General features: G+C 47.6%; 10 protein-coding genes across 11 annotated transcripts; 2 read left to right on the top strand and 8 right to left on the bottom strand.

Annotated features, from left to right (window-relative positions):
• Window positions 1–15: 15 nt before the first annotated feature.
• E1B28_003516 (uncharacterized protein) lies at window positions 16–3,608 on the bottom strand (the record flags this gene model as incomplete). The annotated part of the gene is made up of 6 exons (XM_043160507.1): window positions 3,178–3,608; window positions 2,212–3,120; window positions 1,937–2,148; window positions 1,037–1,866; window positions 916–978; window positions 16–849 (listed from the first exon to the last, which is right to left on the bottom strand). The coding sequence occupies exons 1-6, from the start codon at window positions 3,501–3,503 to the stop codon at window positions 16–18; spliced, it is 3,174 nt and encodes a 1,057-aa protein (XP_043002464.1). The 5' UTR covers window positions 3,504–3,608.
• Window positions 3,609–4,402: 794 nt separating this feature from the next.
• Window positions 4,403–4,732, top strand: E1B28_003515 (uncharacterized protein; the record flags this gene model as incomplete). The annotated part of the gene is made up of 1 exon (XM_043160506.1): window positions 4,403–4,732. The coding sequence occupies one exon, from the start codon at window positions 4,403–4,405 to the stop codon at window positions 4,730–4,732; it is 330 nt and encodes a 109-aa protein (XP_043002463.1).
• Window positions 4,733–5,299: 567 nt separating this feature from the next.
• E1B28_003514 (uncharacterized protein) lies at window positions 5,300–6,628 on the top strand (the record flags this gene model as incomplete). The annotated part of the gene is made up of 2 exons (XM_043160505.1): window positions 5,300–6,001; window positions 6,065–6,628. The coding sequence occupies 2 exons, from the start codon at window positions 5,300–5,302 to the stop codon at window positions 6,626–6,628; spliced, it is 1,266 nt and encodes a 421-aa protein (XP_043002462.1).
• A 579-nt stretch (window positions 6,629–7,207) lies between these two features.
• E1B28_003513 (uncharacterized protein) lies at window positions 7,208–7,516 on the bottom strand (the record flags this gene model as incomplete). The annotated part of the gene is made up of 1 exon (XM_043160504.1): window positions 7,208–7,516. The coding sequence occupies one exon, from the start codon at window positions 7,514–7,516 to the stop codon at window positions 7,208–7,210; it is 309 nt and encodes a 102-aa protein (XP_043002461.1).
• Window positions 7,517–7,883: 367 nt separating this feature from the next.
• Window positions 7,884–9,401, bottom strand: E1B28_003512 (uncharacterized protein; the record flags this gene model as incomplete). Its single annotated transcript, XM_043160503.1, has 1 exon — window positions 7,884–9,401. One exon carries the CDS (start codon window positions 9,399–9,401, stop codon window positions 7,884–7,886), a length of 1,518 nt encoding a protein of 505 aa, XP_043002460.1.
• Window positions 9,402–9,896: 495 nt separating this feature from the next.
• E1B28_003511 (uncharacterized protein) lies at window positions 9,897–11,885 on the bottom strand. Its single transcript, XM_043160502.1, has 4 exons — window positions 11,823–11,885; window positions 11,745–11,762; window positions 11,595–11,678; window positions 9,897–11,539 (listed from the first exon to the last, which is right to left on the bottom strand). Exons 3-4 carry the CDS (start codon window positions 11,601–11,603, stop codon window positions 10,511–10,513), a joined length of 1,038 nt encoding a protein of 345 aa, XP_043002459.1. The 5' UTR covers window positions 11,604–11,678; window positions 11,745–11,762; window positions 11,823–11,885; the 3' UTR covers window positions 9,897–10,510.
• A 1,654-nt stretch (window positions 11,886–13,539) lies between these two features.
• On the bottom strand, window positions 13,540–15,796 carry E1B28_003510 (uncharacterized protein; the record flags this gene model as incomplete). Its single annotated transcript, XM_043160501.1, has 13 exons — window positions 13,540–13,741; window positions 13,807–13,886; window positions 13,971–14,128; window positions 14,188–14,289; window positions 14,356–14,600; window positions 14,672–14,769; window positions 14,838–14,930; window positions 14,995–15,022; window positions 15,083–15,209; window positions 15,264–15,373; window positions 15,433–15,514; window positions 15,571–15,586; window positions 15,641–15,796. The coding sequence occupies 13 exons, from the start codon at window positions 15,794–15,796 to the stop codon at window positions 13,540–13,542; spliced, it is 1,497 nt and encodes a 498-aa protein (XP_043002458.1).
• A 242-nt stretch (window positions 15,797–16,038) lies between these two features.
• E1B28_003509 (uncharacterized protein) lies at window positions 16,039–16,801 on the bottom strand (the record flags this gene model as incomplete). Its single annotated transcript, XM_043160500.1, has 4 exons — window positions 16,039–16,062; window positions 16,117–16,291; window positions 16,346–16,514; window positions 16,774–16,801. 4 exons carry the CDS (start codon window positions 16,799–16,801, stop codon window positions 16,039–16,041), a joined length of 396 nt encoding a protein of 131 aa, XP_043002457.1.
• Window positions 16,802–17,144: 343 nt separating this feature from the next.
• On the bottom strand, window positions 17,145–17,826 carry E1B28_003508 (uncharacterized protein; the record flags this gene model as incomplete). The annotated part of the gene is made up of 2 exons (XM_043160499.1): window positions 17,145–17,669; window positions 17,734–17,826. 2 exons carry the CDS (start codon window positions 17,824–17,826, stop codon window positions 17,145–17,147), a joined length of 618 nt encoding a protein of 205 aa, XP_043002456.1.
• A 794-nt stretch (window positions 17,827–18,620) lies between these two features.
• Window positions 18,621–20,484, bottom strand: E1B28_003507 (uncharacterized protein). Of its 2 annotated transcripts, none has more exons than XM_043160497.1 (6): window positions 20,333–20,484; window positions 20,116–20,272; window positions 19,460–20,044; window positions 18,957–19,403; window positions 18,792–18,910; window positions 18,621–18,733 (listed from the first exon to the last, which is right to left on the bottom strand). In XM_043160497.1, the coding sequence occupies exons 3-5, from the start codon at window positions 19,730–19,732 to the stop codon at window positions 18,890–18,892; spliced, it is 741 nt and encodes a 246-aa protein (XP_043002454.1). In that variant the 5' UTR covers window positions 19,733–20,044; window positions 20,116–20,272; window positions 20,333–20,484; the 3' UTR covers window positions 18,621–18,733; window positions 18,792–18,889. The 2 variants fall into 2 exon arrangements, with proteins under 2 accessions (XP_043002454.1, XP_043002455.1); XM_043160498.1 differs by having other exon boundaries at window positions 18,792–18,897; window positions 20,120–20,272.
• Between the last annotated feature and the right edge of the window lie 580 nt (window positions 20,485–21,064).

Genomic DNA, 21,064 nt, shown 5'->3' with positions numbered 1-21,064 from the left:
ATCCTTGTGTTGATTTTACTGTTTCTGCTCCTGCGTTGTTATTCTTGCCGACCTCCTAGGAGGTGGACGTGAAATTGGAGTCGCAAAAGCCTGCGGTTGCTTCCCTTTCCTCGTTTCAGATACCACCATTTCCTTCTCAACTCTTTTGGTTGTACGCTTCTTTCCCGTTTGTGAAGCTTTGCTTGACTGACTCGCCCGTAGCTTTTGACTTTTGGCCGTGGACCGAGACTCCGAATTATGCACTGACTGTGCTGTCGTACTCCCCCCTGATGTGGATGCGATACTCGGCGGGCTAGCCGTGAATGGTGCCTGTTGCCTGGAAACCGTTCTGACCACAAGCGACGAGGAAGGAATCGATGTGTCGATGTCTTGACTGTGACGAGAAGTCCCGTCATCGAGCTCAATACCATAATCCACTTCGCGCCCCGGTTGCGATGCTTGACGCTGGGACTCCTGCGACTCGGTAACCTGGAGGTGTAAGGCCGCTTCTTGCATTCCCGATGACGGCCGAATCGTATGAACCTCTTGTAACGCATAAGTGCGTTTGGACATCTCGTAGTGCGAGAGAGCATTTGTCGGGCGGAGCGTTCTAGTACAGTTCACAAACGTATCCCGATTCAGCGACGCCAGAGGATGGCCGTCGTTGCGATCTGGGTCCTCCCACACAGACTTGCATCCGGGTGCCTCTAAGCGCGAGAAATCACAGATTGCAGGCCAGGAACTAACAACTCGCAGGCAGCTGTAAATTCCGGCTATCTCAGGCGGAGCACGACCAGGAAGCTGTTCCATGGCAGTCAAGACCTCATTACGCTGTTCCCGGCGTTTTTGCTCGGCCGCCTGTTGTGTTTGCTTTATGTAAAAAGGACGGTGATTGGGTCAATAACGACCTCACATTTTGAATAAATTCATACTTACATTATTGGAAGGCTTAGCTCTTGAGCTTCTTGACTCGTTTTCATTCAAACGATCGTCATCGCTCTGCAGTCGAGATACCCAATCAGTACTTTCGCCTCAACTATAATGGAATCTTCTGTACCGTGTGTAAGCTAAATAGCCTAGGAGTTGTCATGTCTATTGCCTCTGTTAAGGTAGCGTTGTCAAGGTACAACACCCTGGGATCTGTGTAGCCCGGAATGTTATGTGGTTCTTCAGGCAAAGCTGGTGTTCCCGGACGCAATTTGCATCGAAAAACTACCCAAATGTATGAAGCGGGAGAGTCATTGGTCTCTTCAAGTTTGAGAACAAACATGATATCTGCAGCCGCAAGATTTTCGGGGAGATAAAAGGGTTCAGAGTGTTCGAAGCGAAGCCAACGCTTGAAGTCGCCCTTAGGATCCTTGCGATCATAACGTCGTCCGAGACTGCTCGCACAACCAATAATGTGTCCTTCAGGACTGATCTTGGTGATTCCCTCCTCGTAGTAAACACTTCCGTCCGGCCGGGTGTAAGCTTTGAGCGCAACAAGTTTTGCTCGACGGCCAGCCAAAGGATGGCTGGCTGTTCGGAAGTCGAAAACCTGGTCGAGTGCTATATAGTCACTGAAGACTATGGCCAAGTAATGGACAGAGTAGTGCTCGAATCCATTGCTGGAGCCTGCTATCCTATGAGCATCAAGACCGCCAGCGACGTGTCTATAGAGAGAAAGACAGTTGCGGACAGGATGTGGGTTGTTGGCCCACTTCAGAATGGATAGGAGTATCAATGGTTCATCCATATGAACGCTGTTCATCATATCGTATGACGGAACTCGGGCAATTCCCAGCTGCATCAGTGTAGAACCATCTAATCCCAGGATGGATGATTCCGCCTTGGAGGTTAATATGTACTCATATACCGCTTCCAAAACAGAGTCACGGAGGCAAGCGTCTGTCATCAATAAGAGGGATTTCATTGTTCAATGATATGGTACCTCGAGAACTTTTGAACAAAGACTCACCGCTGATCCGTTCAATTGTGATGGGTTGAAAGTCGGGTAAAATATGGCAGGTTGCGGAAGATAATGAATAATTTATATCCGGCATCGAAGTTGCGTCGTAGTCTTGAGGTGGAAACGCTCCTTGTCTACCGATGAAGATGTCTAATAATTGATGAGGTTTGTAGAAACAGTTCTCGATTAAGCAGGAGAGAAACGATGCAGTCAAACGATGTCTGTACAGCGAACAAGGAAGATTTAGTAAGTTGGTGGTAGGGTGACAACCCTGGAATACATACCGACCACAAAGCCAATACCACATCCTGTCCAAAAGCTTTCCACCCATATCTGTCGCCAGAATTTCGGGGGGCACATATCTCTTGATATATGCCTTCTGATTTTCTTGTGAGTCAAAAGCGCCAGTGTCACTTGTGACCGCGATGGCATGTGGACTGTATTTGAAGGCGCTAGAGGCTACAGTTTCTTCTAAATCCCTCAAAGAGACACCAGTCCCTGTCACAATAAATCTCGCAGTGGGTTTCTTCGGAAGTAGCGTTGTCCATTGATAGACGATTTCTTGGAGTATAGGTTGAGGTGTGAGCATCTTGTATGACATGAATGCATCTAGGCAGCTGGATGCCGCTACTTGGGCCTCATCTATCACCACGTAGAAGTTAGGCTGTCCTGTTAGCCTGACTAACTTCTCCCGAACTGACCGACAGACACATTCGATCTCCTGTTTGAGGGATTGCTTTTCTGATATGGGTTCAAATGACTTTATTAATGACCTAAACAAGTCTTTAGACTCGTTGCCCTGAAGAATCAAGCGTGGGTGAAGCTGTAAATAAAGCCATTTTCGGAGGTAGATGGAAAGGGGGCTATTTTGCTGGCCTCGGTGATGTTCCACGCATTTGAGAAATTGATTGAACACGACGAGGCGAGCGAGTAGAACCTCGTTGAACCGTAAAGCTGCTATTTCCCGATTAACCCTGAGAGCATCGTTAAATTCTGAGCTCGACAGAAAGCGCAGGGATTGCACATCCTCTGTGAACTTGCTGTCACCGGTAACATTGGCTAACGCCTCGCTTAGGTCCTTGGACCCAATACCCGTACCTTCCTCCTCGCAAACAAAGTATAAACCCCAGTGACGCAATAGGCCCTCCAACACGATCCTCGTTTTTCCCGACCCAGAAACGTTGACGAGCATTCTGCATTCACATCCGTTCAAGATGTGACCGAGATCTCATACTTGACAATCCACTTACGTATGACTGTTCTGCTGAAAAACCGAAGACAGGGAACCCGAAAGGGCTTCACTTGCTTGAGATCCCAAATCGTGAAGGAGAAGGTCAGGTTTATGAGGGTTGTCAGAGGAAGCTGGGAGGTTGAGGTCATTGAGGAATTTTTCAATGTTTGGCTGAAGGGGCTGGAACCGGTCTGCTGGGGACCATGGTAGATAACTGGGATATGCTGGGATATCAACGAACTCTTTGATATGTGGCTCCGCGTGCATCATAAAATCGCTGATCCTTGGGGCCAGGTTAGAAACGCCGAGCGGCGTAGACGAGCTGTCGGCAGCGTGAGTCGCCATTGCCAGCCTAGCGTGGAGGTGATGAATAGGAAAAGGAGTTTCAAAGCGTCGAATCAGCTGTAAAGCCTAGAAATGGGTGGAAGAGTGGGTGCCAGTGTAATTTCTTGCGCTGTTCAGTGTTTATCTACGTTTGTACTAACCCCTGTTGCAGTCCAGTGGATGACTCAAAATGTTCTGTCAGCACGCGTGCCCTGGATCACAGCTGGTCGGACCTCGAAAATTTTTGTTAATAGGAGCTTCCCCTATTATCGAGTTGAAATTATGGCCCCTCCCTCGGTACCAGACTAGGTGACCCTTGTAGTCCTTCCCTCGGTGCGTCTGATGCTCATTTGGAATCGAGCACTTATACTCATATTGTGGATAGGCTCAAATACCGCATGTCAAGTGAAATATCCGAGCCAACCTTTCTTGTTCAAGTCTCGTCGGCTGAGAAATTCGTGAAAGCAACCCAGGGCCTCCTTTTTCGATCCGTATATAAGCCCCCAGTTCGATTTTGCTGGAGCGCAGACGTTCATCAAAGCCCTTGAAATACCTCAGTTAAGAGACCTGGATTTTCCATCGATAATTTTGCACCGTTTGGGTTCGTTTCAATTCGACGAGGAGCTGATAAAAAAGAAAAGAGGACTTGTTCAGTGGAAAAAATACGTGAGTAATTTCTCACTTCCGCTTACTATTGGCCTAAAAGAAGCAGATTCTTGCTGAACACGTCGGGATCCGGAAAAACTCGTCTGTTATTTGAAAGCCTTCACGACGAATGGGGATTTTATTTTACCTCACATCTCGACTCTGGAGAACTAGGCTCTCTCGATATTCAAGACGACGTTATCGAAAACCTGTCAGGGGAGCGTAGCTTTAAGGAATTCCCTTCGGACCCCCACGGACCAGAAACCGCAGCAGCGATGGCCGCCAACGCAAGACTCGCTCGAACATGCTCCCGTCGGGTTCTGTTATCCAGATTGACTATTTTCCAATTATTTCTCGAATATGGCATTGCTGCCGGGCGTTCCATCGAATACCTTCGACGATTATGGCTGCTTTTCCAAATGGCCTCCGACATGCAACACGAACACGACGTGTCGAATCTATCGGATGTCTTCCATAACCTTTGTGAAGTCTATCATGATCTGAAAATTGGCGATGACGCACTCAGCGATGGGATCAAAAACCAAACTAGACGAAATTTTCACCATCCTGGGCAAATCAATACGAATAGTTGTCGTATTGGATGAAGCCAACTCAATAGTTGCTTTGCTGATGAATACGACAGCTACTATCCTATACTCAAACTAATGATGAAGACCTGGATGGAACATTTGAAGGGACATTCGTTCGTATTCGTCGTTGCAGGGACAGAGATACCGCGGAAACACTCCGTTAACGACCCTTTATTCGATGACTTCGTCTGGAATTCAAACACGGGAAATTTTGATGATTTCGATACCCAGGAGCGTTATGTCCGGCAGTTCATACCCGATGTATCTCCTTTCCTTCAATTCAGCTGATTGAAATGTATCCAGGCATCGGTTCACGTCTGCGTACATATCAGTGCTCCTCGAACACCGGTTTGCGAAGCCCCTCACTTATCTGGACATAGTCATCCACCAAGGGACAGGGTACTTTCCTCATGACGTCCATTACGATGAGCGTCTTCCCCTCACAATTACTCCATATGAGCTATTGGACTTTGAACTGATGGTAATAGGTAGGGGTTACTTGCTACTGCTGGGGCATTGGAAACCAACTTACTTCACGCTTCTTTAGACAAACCACTTCGGGCATATTTACATCTCGCCTTAATGGACGCTTTAATATCGTCAAAGAATCCTGGGTATCCTCCAGCTGCAGTCAAGCTGGTTAACGAAGGAATGGGGCGGTACATTGACTCCCGATGTTCGACCATCGTCATCGATGAGCCACTCATCATCGCTCGAGCGGCGACATGGTTTACCAGCAACGAAGTGGCCGGGACTGTTGCTCCAAAAGAGACATGGAGAACCGCCTCCATACTCGAATACCGGTACTTCGTGGATCATCTTTTAGATCCTGGAATGCTCCCACGTCATCCACCTGCATACCTAGCATTTGGACTGGCCCTGTTGTTTTGTAAAAACCCCCGGCTCTCCGATGTATTCTCCTTCACGCACCCTTCCCCCGTTTGGGCGACTCGCAAAGCGACCATTGTGACACGGAGCCGGAGAGGAGGCGTGCTCGAAGAACCGCCCCTGCGAGACGTAGATCACGTCCAACAGACTCTAGTCACATATACCACCTCCTTGAAGGACACCATGTCGTGGATTAGACACTATCGCAAGACACCATTTTGCATCCACGTTACGGAAACTAGCGCCACCCTCATATTCGTTGTCAAATTATCGAACCATAATCGCTTTTGGGCAGTCACGCGAGTCTTTCACTCCTTGACTGATGACGACGATCTCGCATCTAGAGTTCGGGATGCGAGACACGAGCTACATCCAGACCATCTATTCCATGAGTCGGTAAGTATCCAGCACGAACAACTCATTGTACACTCCGATTGAAGTAGTTACTATCGCTTTTAGGACAGTATTCCACTTGGGATCATGGAAGCATTAGATGAGCTACCGAAACCGTGCCCTCGACTGGGCCCACATAATGTTCTACCGGTGATAGCGGTTATTGGGAAGGATATCGATCATGCAGCTCTCAATACCGAAGACAACTCGCCTTTCGCATTGCTCAATCTCGGCAACATTAGTCGAGCGATGGATCTCATTCCTCTACCAGTGATTGCAAAGAGGACCGTTGACGCGGCTATTCAAGATCCTAGGAATATTTCCGAAGATGAGGCAGAGAGGGAGGATGTATTGGTTCACAAGTCAACCCCAGTTAATCCTCGCAAATCGAAAGTAAATGCCGAAGCTCCCGGTGTTAATGAACCGCCTCAGGCTCGAGCTGGGGAGCCTACGGACGATCGAAACGAGGTGGCCATGACACTCAGGTCCCGCACAGCAAAAGAAAAATCGAAAGTAGTTGACAAGCTCTGCGTAGAAGTTTGCGGTCTGGAGTTGTGCATGAGGAGAAAAATGTGTGGTCACGGGACCGACAAGAGCTCGTGGAAGGAAAGGAAAGGCAAAGGCTATTGACGCTATCGAGGAACCAGTTCTAGCCAGGTCTCGTATTACGAAAGGAAAGACGAAAGTCACTGATCCCGAATCCGCTGAGCCTCAACCTCAAACTCCTCACCCTTCACGGTCCAAACGTGGTTGCAGAGTGGAAGACACAGTAGCTGAACCAGTCACGTCTCACATAACGAAGGGAAAGCCAACGGCTGTTGTTTCTGGTTCAGCCGGGTTTACCAAGCGCCGTCGCTTGACTGACGGGCAATCTGACAATGCTTGAAGCTGCATGTGTAGGGATTTTCTGGTTCGTCCTCGATGTAATTTGCGGTCGCGCCAATTGCAGTAGTTGGCACTTCGCAGAACTCGCTATGTACTTATTATCGCCTTTTCATCCTTAATTGGTTGCTTTCGTATAATTTGCCTATATTTTTGATAATAAACGCCTTTGTTACTCTGACATTAATGATGTAGACATAGAGAGAAAGCCTTGCGAATACGGGGGTACCTGCACGCCTCTATCATGATTTACAGGAACAACTCAAGTACAATCCAACGTTGCAGGGCTCGGGCCTGAGGCTTCGTTCACCGGCAGACGGTTCAAAGTTATTGGATAACATTTAAAGGAACAGTGCAGTTTGTCAACACTTGGCGAAACACAGCCATTGAAAGAGAGAAACACGGGGGGTTCCCGAAAGATGAAAAGAGGAAAAGAAACCAAAGGTAAGGGGTTAGCGAATCTCCAGGCTCGATAGCGGTAGCCACCACGTCCATGACCACCGTGACCAGCTCCAAAGACTTGCCCCTCACGACGATAGACATATCTTCCATGGTGGCTCCCTCCGTAACCTCCTTGCTCTTTGCGAGGATGAGGGTAGCATCCATGTCCAACGTGCCCACTGCAATTTCCACCATGGCCAGCCATCAAAAATCTCTGTAGTGGCCATTATCGTGTGCTCCATGTGCTCCAACCTGCGTGGCCACCTTGTTCTTCGCGAGAAGAGTGTTGTGTCGCCATGACTATGTCCACCGTGCCCATCGTTATTTCCGCCATGTCGGTGGCCAGGGCGACCGCTATGATGGGCCTTATTGTATCCGCCGTGGCCTCAATGCTAGCCTCCATGATCTCCCTGGCCACCCCGGTGGGAAAGACTATGGTCATCATGAAGGGAAAGCAGAGGGGATCTTTCTCGTTGCATGTCTTTTTAAAACGGTGTTAGCAATAACCCATGACATTGAATTGTATACTACTTACGCTAAACTATCAAAGGCTCTTCGCATATCAAGGATAATTCACCACAAAGGCGGTTGAACCTCCAAATCGAGCTGCATCCTGATATGCAGGTTCTGCGTTCCAGTGCCTAGCTTTTTCGTGGACTGGACACAACCACCCGTCAATAACAGGTTCGATCAATACTAGCCCATCCGAACAGAGCTCGATTATCCGCCGTATCCCTGGTATATTGGCAGATATCCTAGGTTTCCTGGGTAACCTCGGGGTGGTATCGAACGATAGACGCTCCAGTTGGACTTCAAATAGATCGGGAGTTCGTCTTTCCCTGATTATGTCTGCGATGCTGTCGAAGAGCTCATCCTCGTCGATGACGACATCATTACAGGACCGAATGACAAAGTACAGGGCCCTCAAGCGAGGGAAGAATAACTTGCTTCGAAGGTTCCCCAAAGCTGGATGTGACTGTGGTCGAGACCCCGTCCAAATTGCTGCATGGTAAGTGAGGTCGAGGTGGAGTTCTTCAACGGTACTGAAGTGCTGCACCACCTGGGGAATAACAGGAGATGTAAGAAGATTGACAGGGAGAGTTAAGCGTTTCAGTCGACAAGAACTGCGCTCCTGGAGGTCGACGATTAAGTGTATGATGATGTCAGGACTGGAAACCGTATGTGTAAAGTAAAGAAAGAGGTCTTCGAGTGACGGAAGGTGAAGAAAGGATAAGATTTCTATGATCGTCTGCCAAGGCCAACCAAACATATCCAATCGGCGTAGATTGACCAGATGCAATGGTTGAGGGTTGCTGAAAGATCGAGGATGGAGCTTGTACACAAAATGTTCAAGCTTTGCGAGTTTCGCGAGGTCTAAGAAGGTGCTTTCTTCGCGAGTTGAACCACAATCTGAGTATCGTTTTAATTGGTGCCATGGAAGTGTCATGGCAGGTAAGGGCTCCTGGACGTCGACAGAAACTTCCACCAAATTGGGTGCAGACGCAAATGCAGAGGCATTGAATGTGTGGGGTATCAGCCATCTGTGAATAGGTGGAAACTTGGCATCAACACGCAAGTATCGCAGAAGCGGGAAAGGCCTAGTGGTCGTCCCGATAAGATTATATAAATGTACCCTGTCGCCCAACTCGAAGGACATGTCGAGCCACCTCTGACTTTCGCCTAACAACAAGTTGGTGATTCCCTCGTGATCCATTATGTCGATTATATCCTCGTAAAAACCAACAGCTCTCGGACTCAACCTGAACCTGACAACGCAAGACAAAGGAAGAGGCTGTGATCTAGCAAGCCACGCCTTCAGCATGGCGGGATTGGACAGATGGTGGCGGTATGCATCAATGCGAACGACCTTCCAAAGTTGAGGGTACGACAAGCTGACATAACGCCATCTTCGACAAATGTGTGACAAGACCCATGGAACAGCTCCGAGCGACATGACATGCCCATCTTTGTCACTTTCTGCGCAAGTTTCGAATATGAGGGAGAGGACATCGGTTGGAAGGTTGAGTAAGGGGGAGACCATGTTCTTATACGTTTTGAGTTCTGTCAGAGCCGTCTCCATCGCGAAGGCCTGCTGATCAGCCTTGGGGACGACTTCTTCGAGCTCAGATATCTTTTCTATGGTGACATCGACGTTCAATAGCGTCTATAAGCCGCCTGGTCAGTGTGGTATATTCATCGAGGAGAATGTCACCATCTGACATCGCCCATCAGTCTCAACTTGAGAAAGAAGAAGTCCAGAAGACAAACTGCAGAGGATATGAATGCATTGAGACTGAGAGGATACGCAGAATTTACCTGATACTATGAGGTCAGAGTTTTGGACCAGTTGAGCATCGTGGCGGTGAACTGTCCAAGGTTCGCTTACCTAATTATTTCGTCGCGCAATTTCGTGCCATGGCCCCACAGGGACCCACATGTGCCTCTAGACTTTGATTTGATATAAGTTGTTGTCTGGTAAACAAGTAAGCAAACTCTCGAGCCCAGAAAGTGAAGTAAAAGCATTTGGAATCAGATGTAAAGGAAATGACTTTTTGACTTCAGCAAGACTTCAGTGCGGCAGGTTGCAACTAAATGTAAATACACCAGGACAGCGGGTCGGATATACAGTGTCTAAGTTTACATTTGGACACCTCCACAAGTCGATCAATAATAACAAACTACCTCAGATGGTACTGAATATCTGAATCGAGCTGCATCTCGTTGTGCGAGATCTGCATTCCAGTGCCTAAGCTTTTCATGGACTGGACACAACCACCCATCCACAACAGTTTCGAGTAATTCTAGTCCCTCCGAACAGAGTTCTATTATCCGTCGTATCCCCGGTATGTCAGCGGAAATCCTACACTTCCTAGAATACCCCGGGTGGTATCCAATGACAGACGCTCGAGTTGAACTTCGAATAAATGTGGCGTTCGTCTGTCCCTGATCATGTCTGCGATACTATCGAAGAATCCATCCTCGTCGATGAGGAAGTCACCATAAGTGTCAGACTGAATGACAAAGTACAGGGCCGTCAAGCGGGGGAGGAATGTTTTGCTTCGAAGGGGCTTCAAAGCTTGGACTGGGCATGACCCCTATCAGTGAGGTCGAGGTGGAGTTCATTAACAGCTCTGAGTTCATGCGCCAACTGGAGAATCACAGGAGATATAAGAGCATTCCCTGGGAGATTTAAGAACTGCCCTCCTGGACGTCGAAGATTAACCGTATGATGTCAGGGCTGATTTTCGGATCGCTGGAATGAAGAAAGAGGTCTTCGAGTGAAGGAAGGTGAAGGAAGGGAAGAGTTTTCATGATTGGCTGCCCCCAGCCAAAAATATCCAATCGGCGAAGATTGATCAAATGCAATGGTTGACGTTGAGGGCTGACAACAAGGGGCTTGCAGAGCGTAAAAATCAAATGTTCAATCTTTACGAGTTTCGCGAGGTCTAAGAAGTTGCTTTCTTCGGGAGTTGAACCACAATAGTATCGTTTTAGTTGGTGCCATGGAAGCGACACCACAGGTAAGGGCTTCGGGACGTCGACCGAAACTTCCACCAAATTGGGTGCAGACGCAAATGCAGAGGCATTGAATGTACGGGGTATCAGCGATCTATGACTAGACGAAAACTGGACATTGATGTGCAAGTATCGCAGAAGCGTGAAAGGCCTAGTGGTCGTCGCCAGGCAGTGATATAGGTCCATCTTGAAGGACATGTCGAGCCACCTCTGACTTTCGCTTAACAACAAGTCAAGAATTTTATCGTGTATCATCGAGTCGTCTACACCCTCGTCTAAACCAGAATCGTCTGAATCAAGGTCTTCCGGATACGGCCTGAACCTGACATCACAAGATAGAGGAAGCGACTGTGATCTGGCAAACCACGTCTTCAACATGTCGGAGTTGAGGAGAGAGTATGTCTGAAGGTTTGCATCAATGCGAACGACGTTCCAAAGAAAAGGATAGGACAGGGCGACATCACGCCATCTTCGACAGGTGTACGATGAGACCCATGGAACATATTCGTAAATGTGCCAACTGTCTGTGCATAGTCCAAATATAAGGGAGAGAACATCGGTTGGAAGTTTGAGAATGGGAGAGAGCATGTTCTTGTAGGCTTTGAGTTCCGTCTCCATTACGAAGACCTGCTGAAGAGCGTTCGGAATGGCTTCCTCGAGTTCAGATATCTTTTCTTTGACAGCATCGGCATTAAATAACGTCTATAAAATTCCTTGATCAGCATGAATTATTTATCGAGAACCACGTCGCTCTGACATTGTCCATTATCCGCAACTTGAAGGGCCTTTTATGTAACCTGATCGCAAAACCAGTTCAAGCGCAAGTTTCGCAAATGGAGATCTGGGAGAGTAGAATTCAGCGAATTAATTATCAACAAATAGAACTTAGAGAATAGCCAGAGCTCACCTGACACGAGTGATGAGACTGTATTAGAATTTTGCACCGGTCAAGCAGTGGTGGTCAAGAGTTCAAAAGTACGCTTACCTAATAACTATGTCATCATGCTCTCTAAACCTTTCCGTGCACGTCCTTCGGTTCTTCGAGATGAAAAAGATGCGGTAAAATCTGAAAAGTTGTACAAGCGACTCGGATTCAGCGCGCCTGAAGAGACGGGGCGTTTCTGAGTCAGTATACTTTCAATGCTTATCGTGCCAGCAGTAGAGCCGGAATATCGCAACGGAGAATACCGTGACGTCGGGGGCGATAGGAAAACCATATAACTTGAAGAGCCATTTATGTGCGGTCTTCCACCATTTCTTCCATGACAGACGGTGAACTGCAGTAAGTACTCGTAAACCTCCATTTGTCCATCGACTTTCTTTTCTAAAATCCTAGCAGTATCCTCATACATTCCTTTGCCCAACTTCTATCTTCTTCATTCATATTCAAGTCACAGTCGGCTCCCCAGTGTTAAATGGAATGATCCACTGACTGGATATCATCGATACCTAACAACGCGCACAGCTTCTCCATCTGGCTGTGACGATTCTTCGAAGGACTTGAAATACCAGCCGCTCCAACCAAAAACTTTCTCCAGATACTGGAAAGTCCGCATGGGAAAGATCGTCTTCGGATCCAAGGCGGTCGAGAAAGGTGCATAGATCATTGAACAGAAAGGATCGTAATAATTGGCGTGAACGAGAAGAATAATCGGGAGTCGGGAAGTAAAGTTGGGTTGGGGTGATCCACTGGCATTATCCGAGGTCGAGGGGGGGTTACGTCCGCGAATGTCAACACCCGCTTTGAATCTACGAGAATGCCAGCAGGTAATTATTTGCGCTCCAGGGTGAGGGCCTATCTGTCTTTGGACAAAGAAAAGGTGAGGGCGTCATAGAATTCGATAAACCTAAACTGCTTCAACTCACAATTAGTTCGTCTCTAGCATTAGTCGTCCTCATTCTGCAAGCGATCTAACGGTCTTACGGCCTGATTGAATATCGATACAAGGAGTTGGAAAAAGACGTGAGAGCGGTGCGAAGGCACGCTTGCGGGTCACTCGACTATTGAATCTGCATCTCGCCTCGTGTTGACAGGAACCTTCTCCTTTTACGACGCTCAATGGATGCTTTACTCAGGTGTGCTTAAGTCACTCATTTCGATTTCCTCTGAGTCGTTGACACCTTCATCTGCACACTAGTAATACTCCTTTCCGAGTGCCCCGTCCCCCCCTAGGCGGTCGAAGTTGGCCATGAAACGAAGACCATTTTCCGCCATTTCCGAGTCTGTGATTACGAGCTCCCGCAGCCTCAGTCCGTCATCGCTAAAGCGAGAGATGTGGTTCAAACGTTCAAGGACCCGTTCGGTAAACGGAAGATTTTCTATCCGCGTGGGTGACATGTAAGCTAACTCAGCCACTACTTGTGTACTTTAGTACCTATTCATTCGAGCCGTCTCTCAATACTTAGGACCATGCGCCGCGAGGTACATACGTCGGGAACAACAGAATGAAGGATAAAAGATCAGGGGGATTTTATTCTCGCGGACGCTCCACGTGGAACATCTCCCTAAGCTAGTGAAGGCTTATTGAACGCCGCGACGTCAAAGTGATGCCTCTAAACCTAACAAATTCATTATGATTCATAGTCCGTCACCTCATCGGATACGGCTACTCAACACCTCAAGGCCTCGCAATGTAACAGGGGTGAAATCCATGTGTGGGTATTATAATATAATGAACGTACAAATCAATTATAGAAGATAATCAGTACGTATACATGAAATCCGGATGCCGATCCCCAAGTTCCATCCAAGCCCTTTCCCCTCCATCCCCTCCATCTTCCGATTTCCCAGCCCCATCCTCCAAGTAAGGAGCAAGAATCTCAGACCGCCTTTCCCTCTTTATCCGATTTTGTCGTCGTAGATATAGCCCGTTGACGATGGCCAGAACGACAATGAGCGCGGAGCTGACGACGTTGAAGTTGTGAATACATTCAACGATTGAATGACAAAGACAAGAACAAGAACTTACAAAACCATATCAATAATAGTCGTCCTCCTAAACCTAGGTCCCTCCTTCGTCGGGAACATCCACGTGCTTGTGATACCGCCCTGTCAAAACGTCCACTCCCCGTCAACAAAATGTTCCGAAAAGAGAAATGTCGAAGACCCCGGGACTAAGACTAATTAACTTACGGAATTAGTAGCAATAAACCCAAACGCAATACTAGTAGCACGGGTGTAATACGGTTCGGAGTTATTCGACATCCACGCAGAAACAACAGGTGCAACTGCGTATACTCCTGGTACAGTCAGGTACAGGGACCCATATCGGACGAATTTCGTTTCTGCGGCTAACCGAACAAAGCATTTATGAGCCATCTCTTTACAATGGGTAGGGGATGGGGCTTACTCAAATACATAGCAAACCCTATGACAGCGAGCGTGGATATCGCAGCGGTGGGAACGGCACGAGCTTGGTATTTGTCTGAATAGTACGCCGATATGATCGTTACTGTTTCACAATTATCAGTAACCGGTCATTTAAATTTAGAAAAAGATTTTTTGGCGGAAAACCCACCAAAGAATCCAGCAGCGAAAGGTCCGACGCTCAACAACTGGCTTTGATTCGGACTGAATCCCAATTGGTTCACGATCGAAGGAAGGAACAGTGCTAAGCCATATAACGTAGTACCCGTCATGTAGAACAACACAAAGACCATAAGAACGTGAGGCGACGAAAGGGAGCGCAAAACTTCTTTGAGGCTGAAATGATCATGAGGGCTAACCGATGGTCGGTCTCGAATTAAACGCCTTTCAAGAATGCTAGACATGGCGATAGCAGTTAGAAAAAGAAAGACGATTCCACCCTGGGAATTGATATCCGAGCGACGTACTCTTTATCCGCTTCCGTGACGAAAAGCTTGATACCTCTTGGGGTAGATGGAATAATGAAGAAACCAAGAATGCCGATGAAGACACTAAAGAGGCCTTCCTGCGTAGCGTTGGCGAAATAAATCAGTCAAGGCGTAAAAACGGCCTCATGGCGCGAGAGACACATACCAGGATGAAAATCCACGCCCATCCAGGCTTTCCTCCAATACCATTCATATTAACGATAGCAGCGGCCAACAACCCAGAGAAAGCGCCAGATAGCTAAATAATCAAAATTTCGGGTCAGCATGTGGCAGGTCTAGGAACATCGAATTTTATTGCTTACCGAAGCAGCAGAAAAGAATATCGCAACCCTTTGAAGAGATAAATAAATAAGTGCGGCCAGGAGCGGAACTAAGAACGTGTTTGATTACCGCATTGACAGTTCCCTCCGTGTGTAGAAGCTGGAAAGGTAAAGGACGATACCGGGGAACATGGGACCTTCAACCAACCCCAGAAGAGCACGAGCACCGACCAAAGCCGGATACGTGGTAATGAACCCTGGTTCACTACTTTAGCGTCAATCCCGAATGCATATAATGCGAGTTTGCACACCTTGGAAAATGACAATGATTCCCCAAGCAGTAAGAAGCGAAGGCATGACTATTCTCGGGGTGAGTTTTCGCAGTAAAAGGTTCGAGGGGAGCTCGGCGCAGATGTAAGGGCTTGAAAAATACAACTTTATCAGCGACACAATCGAGAGGGATGGGTTGGAGACTCGTACACGTAGAGGGCCGTAACGCAAATTTGATACTGGTAATCAGTCATCCTGAGAGCTTTTTGGAGGCCAGCGACGCGAGCATTGCCTGGTTTAGTACAGAATTAGAAAGGGCGAGAACTTGTGGGCGCTTTGGCCACGAACCGATGTTTGCACGATCCTGAGGTAAACACTCAATATTTGACACTCTCGATAATGCAAGCCGGGTACTCACCAAGAAAGACAAGAAGTAGTACATGGTCATGATAGGCAAAATAGCAAAATCCAACCTCCGCACTGCTCTCTTTTCAGCAACAGGATCGATGAAAGCCGAGGATCGAGAGGAAGTATCCTCCGTGAGCTCCTTCGTGGGTGTAGCAGATAATGGCATGGTCGAGGAAGCTTCCCAGAGAGAAACTTTAGAGTCTGCTACTGGCCGCTGTTGGGGGGAGGAGAGCGGGATGAGGAGCGAAAGAGCCACTAATTAGATCGTTTATACTCATTTTCTTGATCATCACTCCGTACCCGAAATCACGGAAATCGTTAGGTAAACCCTGTCAGCCACCGCGCGTTTTATCTGGAACACCTAGTCTATCGGACTGAATAAGTTAATCACACGATGTCCACACGATGTCATGTCAGTTTAGGAAGACCATGCTACAGAAGGGATCAATTAGATCACACTCAAGATGAAGGAATTTGAATACTAACTGTAGTCCCTGAGGAGGGAAAACCCATCAGTGGTGTTGCTTCCCAAACAACATGACGAAGTTCTGTGAAGGGAACATTGTGCTGCAAAAGTTCAGGACGCCACGCGTCCCTGGTGCGGCAAGAATTGTAATCCTGAACGCGAGCATACGCACTTTCGAGTGGGGTCAAGTCGATACTAGGGATGAGGGCGATATCAGGCGTGTGCGGGAGTAGGAATTCAGCCACCTACCTAGTGTATTTACGAATCCGAGGATTATACGACGTTGGTCCGCTCAATGAGATATGTGCTCTTGATAAACCAGAAGTCGATGAGCTGTGGGACGCTGGCCGCGACAAAACCACTAAGTATCCGAATGCCAGAGAATAGGTGGAAGAATCCGGTGTGACCTTGACCTTGTCTAAATCACCTCAAACTGTATCGTTGTATGGATCTGGAGGAGGGGGGAAATGAAAATGAACTTAATTCATGCCCGCGTGAGCGTGAGAAATCCATCTGTCTTTCTAAACACGTGCGGAGTCTGCCCGTTCAGAACATCCAGGTACGTCGCCCAAGCAATTACTGTAAACGCCGCATGCATTAATCAGACCTTCAGCTTCAGGTCCCAAATTCAACTTCAAGTCCGGGATTGACGAGGAATTCCGAGGAGAGGTACACACTAGTGGCGGTAGGTGATACTGGCGACATTTAAAGGTGGACAAACGATGATTGGGTACGATGACACGTAGAGGGATTGGAGAGAAATAAGGTCGAAATCCAGTACAAGTTCTTAGCGACAACGCATCAATGCGTGTTTCTTAACTCAAACTCAGCTCTGATTTACTGACAGCTTGCCTTCATAGTTTCGAACCGATACTCAAATGTTCTCGATACCGAAGGCATGAAGATTACTTTCATTGATTTCCTCCCACTCCGAGTACGTCGACTTGCGGTCAGCAAAGATCGTTTACGAAAAGTCACTAGTCATGGTTCCCATTGAAACACAGCGAAAAAATAAAATATAGAATAAAGTAGCTTCCTTCTCCCTGGCCTAATAAATGACATTCCAAAAAACCTTCAACGTCTTCTTCACCCCTTTCACCCCAGCTTTCCCCTTCCACCAAACCCTCGTCGTCAAATCCGCTTCTTCCCTCTCCCTCTCCCGTTGAATCTTGGTACACAAAGCAGAATAAATGTCCTCATCCGAATCTTCATCCTCCAAATCGAATTTATTTACAAGGATAGTATCAGAGAACCGAACGTTCTTGTTGAGTTTCCTCTCTTTAGGTGTTTTCATACCCTTGTCGTTCTCTACTTTCGCGTCCTTGTTGTCAAAATCAACAGAGACGATGGGCACAAATGACTTCGTCGACAGACCAGCTTCCCTATCCAGTTTGGCAGGTCTAGGTCTAACCCCTGTCCTCTGATACTCCTTCGAGGTGGATGTCCATTTATTTGCAACTACGTAGGGCGTAGGTGTAGGCGCAGGTGCTGGACCGATGTAGTGTGGGTTGGCGACTACTCTTCCTCCGGGGATTGAGAGAGTAGGTGTATGGCAGAGGTGGTAGGCTTCTTTCTTTGAAAAATAATGGAGGATTTAGAGAAAACTCTTGCTTTTTGCAGAAGTAATGGTGACTCACCCTGGTTATCGAGGCCCCGCTAGCGCGAGTATGAGATGATTGGGAGTGTGAGCGTGAAAGCGATCGAGAAAGCGATAGAGAAAGAGATGACATGGTGGTAGATTGTAATTGGGATGATCAAATGATGGTGAAGCCGATATGCGATAGGCGAGTACTTGACTTGGCGTCCATCTGGACATCTGGGGGGCTTATATACGCGTGCTTGAGAGTCAGGAGCTTGAGAAGGATAGGGAGGTCACGTCATTGTCATGAACGAAACGTCTCAGTCTCAGATATGACCATCTTCCCTCCTCCCAAGCCCCTATCGCGTATACCGACTCTGAAGTTCTGAACTCCCTTGGTCGAATTTCAAGGGGGATATTCCGGGGAAGGAGGTGGGAAAGAAGGTCCAATAGTGGTCGCCATTGGTGCAGTGCGTACAGAAGTACTGAGATAGAGAGAAAACCAGTCTCGTCGGAGTAAACTCCTTCAAGATGTGCTTTCAGATCTCAGAAACCAATCAAAGACAAAACTCCCAACCCCGCCTAGCAAGACTTCTCCGACGAGCCGAATCATGATAATGAAACCGGAGGTGGGACCTGTCGTGGTACTACTTGTCAGTACCAATACCAGTAACCTTAGAACGGAGTTGTATACATACTCACCGTAACGAGCGCTATAACTGTCCTTTATTCTTCTTCTTCCTGTCAAGTATAGGAACAGGATGCGAAGCTTGAAGCTTGAAGAGCCGAAAGAAGAACCGCAGGAATAGCGTTTGAGGTTGACACTGTGTTCTGAAGTGAAGATTGAAAGCGGCCTGATTTGACACTAGAATTACCGAAACGAACTGTTGGAAAATGTAGTTTTACTAAGTTCTATCCCCTCACAAACAGAACTGGAGTAAATACTCGTAATCCTCCATTTGCGCAGCGACCTTCTTTTCTAAAATCCTGGCAGTATCCTCATCCCATTCCGTCGCCCAGCTTCTCACTTCTTCTTCCAGGTTCAATTCCTTGGCTCTCTAGTACGCCTAAGATGTCAACCACGACAACATCTGGAATTCGATTGATTTCACTCACCGGGTTAGAGAAAACTCCAGTTGACCGACGAAACTCGCTTACAAACGCCCGCGCCAGTTTAGCAGACTCCCCAACTCTAGGAGGGTCCCAAGAATATTTCAACTGCCTGTCATCAACACCTAACAACGTACATAATTTCTTCATCTGGTTGTGAGGTTCCCTCACCAGCTTATCTCCGTGAATGACAATGGGAGTGTTAGGTTTTCGGCCTTCCGCTACCGCACGGGCTTCTTCAAAAGACTTGAAGCTATCGAACACCAGCCGTTCTAATCGAAAACATTCTGCCTGCACGGGGAAGTCTGGATGGGAGATATCGTATCCAAGACTCTGAAAGGCGCGTAGATAAGAAGGGATAACTCGAGCTGGGTGCCGGATCATGATGATTGGTGTGAACGAGAAGAAAAATCGGTCGGGAATTAAGGTTGGGTTGGGGTGATCCACTGGGATCATCCTGAGGTTGAAAGAAGAGTACGAAGGCCCAATGTCCAATTCTCGATCTACAATTACGGGAGTCGGCCTTGACTCTCGTCCGGGAACGTCGATATTATGCCTCTGGAGCTCCGATACTGCTATCAAATAGTGCGGATGATCCATAGTGAGAGCCCGTTTCCCCTTGAAAAGGGTGACATTAGTACGTCACAGAAAGGCGATTAACAGCTTCAACTCACATTCAACTCAGCTTCAGCAACCCCCTTCTGCAAATCGTCTATCCTTCCTTGCCAAGTGATCTTGGACGCATCCTCCTCACTCATCGACAGAAGATCCATCCATTCTTCCCTAGAACGAGCCTCTTGAGGTTCTGTTCCAACGACATACGCAGCAGCGCAACAAAACGGCTCTACGATCTCGAATACCGGATGGGTTGAGAGGAGATGGAAAAACAGGTGACAGGCGGTGCGAGGATGGGAAAAGACGAAGATTCGGCGCCCGTGTGTGGTCATGGCTATAGCAGGAAGGGGGAAAGAGAAGCGATCTTCTGATCATCATGTGAGGGATATCGATGGGGTTTACGGATAGGCTTTTGTTACCAACTCGTGATCGGGCGTCAAAACGTTAACCGGTTTTTGCCAACGCAGACTTGTATCACCCTATCTGCCCTTTGATTCCGAGCCTATTGATTTGGGCTGACAGGAACAACGTTGGTTGAGCTTTGTGGAAGTTGAAGCAGGGAAACCTCACTATGTAGTATGTCCTAGAATTTCCCAGCGTACACCTTCCCTTCTCCACCTGCATCGCATTCAACAATTGCTTTTCTGCCGTCGAGTCCGATCAAAACCCACTTAGTTAGTTGAACGGAGTTGACATGAAGCACATAGTTGCGTACTCACTGGCTCAAAGTCAACGTTTTTTGACTCATCAACGCATCATGATCATCCCTGAAAACGCGATAGTCGTATCGGTGACATGGTGGTCGTGAAAAAAGAACGCCGGGCGTTTACGATAACGGTAGATAGAGCGAAACATGCCGCAACACGGAGACGCTGACAAGACTCTAATAAGTAAAATAGTCGCGTTCAAGATTAAAACTGTTGAATACATACTTAGGCTGTGAATCCGCCCAGCTGCGACTCCGAGGTGCTCGCGGCCTTCCTCCACCTGTTGGGACCCGCGGCATCGCTAATTGGGCTTGATTGGAATAACGTTTGATAGCTTGAGACGTGAATGAAAGGTTGTGAGAAGATTTGAGCTCATAAATATTGGCGTGGCAGTCTTACTAATCACATTCCTTTTCTTCAAAGCGCGATGCGACTGGTATTGCCATCTTCCCAAAAGTACATGTCAGTCACGACGGTCATGATGGTCTCTCTTTCGAACCGAAGTTGTTACTGGGGAGGAGGGGGGCATATTGGGTAGCATGTCCGATCCGTTGACCCCCAATTTGGGCCATTTTTGGTACATATTTCTGGGTCAATTTGGGCAGATTTTTGGTACATTTGGATTGGGGTGGGAAATTTGGACCATTTTTATGTACCATTACTGATACAGCCTCACACCTACACCACTGATTATTTTACAAATTTTTTGGGTATACAACATAGTAGAAAAAATTAAAACGGTCCGGTACTTACCCTCAGCCAGGACAATACTAGCGACCCATTATCATGTACATACGGATCGGACCTGGCTACCGACGAGGCCACTTACGCACACCAGGGATCGTAGGTGGTGCTCAATTTGGGTGATTTTATGTACATTAGGATCGGAGTGTCGGCCAAAATGAGACCCCTTTTTGGTACATCCCGGATAGGACAGTCCAGGGTATATGCCCCCCT

The sequence above is a fragment of the Marasmius oreades genome, chromosome 11 (assembly GCF_018924745.1).
Source record: "Marasmius oreades isolate 03SP1 chromosome 11, whole genome shotgun sequence".
NCBI classification, from domain to species: Eukaryota; Fungi; Basidiomycota; class Agaricomycetes; order Agaricales; family Marasmiaceae; genus Marasmius; species Marasmius oreades.
The sequence above is the reverse complement of the archived record's forward strand: the minus strand, read 5'-3'. Positions and strand labels throughout refer to the sequence as shown.

Bases quoted from the DNA above. Each gene is read 5' to 3' on its own strand.
- E1B28_003507 (XM_043160498.1), bottom strand. From the start codon at position 19,732: ATGACCACACACGGGCGCCGAATCTTCGTCTTTTCCCATCCTCGCACC. The intron at 19,404-19,459 runs GTGAGTTGAAGC...ACCCTTTTCAAG, and splicing joins TTGCTGAAGCTGAGTTGAAT to GGGAAACGGGCTCTCACTAT. The intron at 18,898-18,956 runs GTGAGGGAACCT...TGTTGATGACAG, and splicing joins TCATTCACGGAGATAAGCTG to GCAGTTGAAATATTCTTGGG.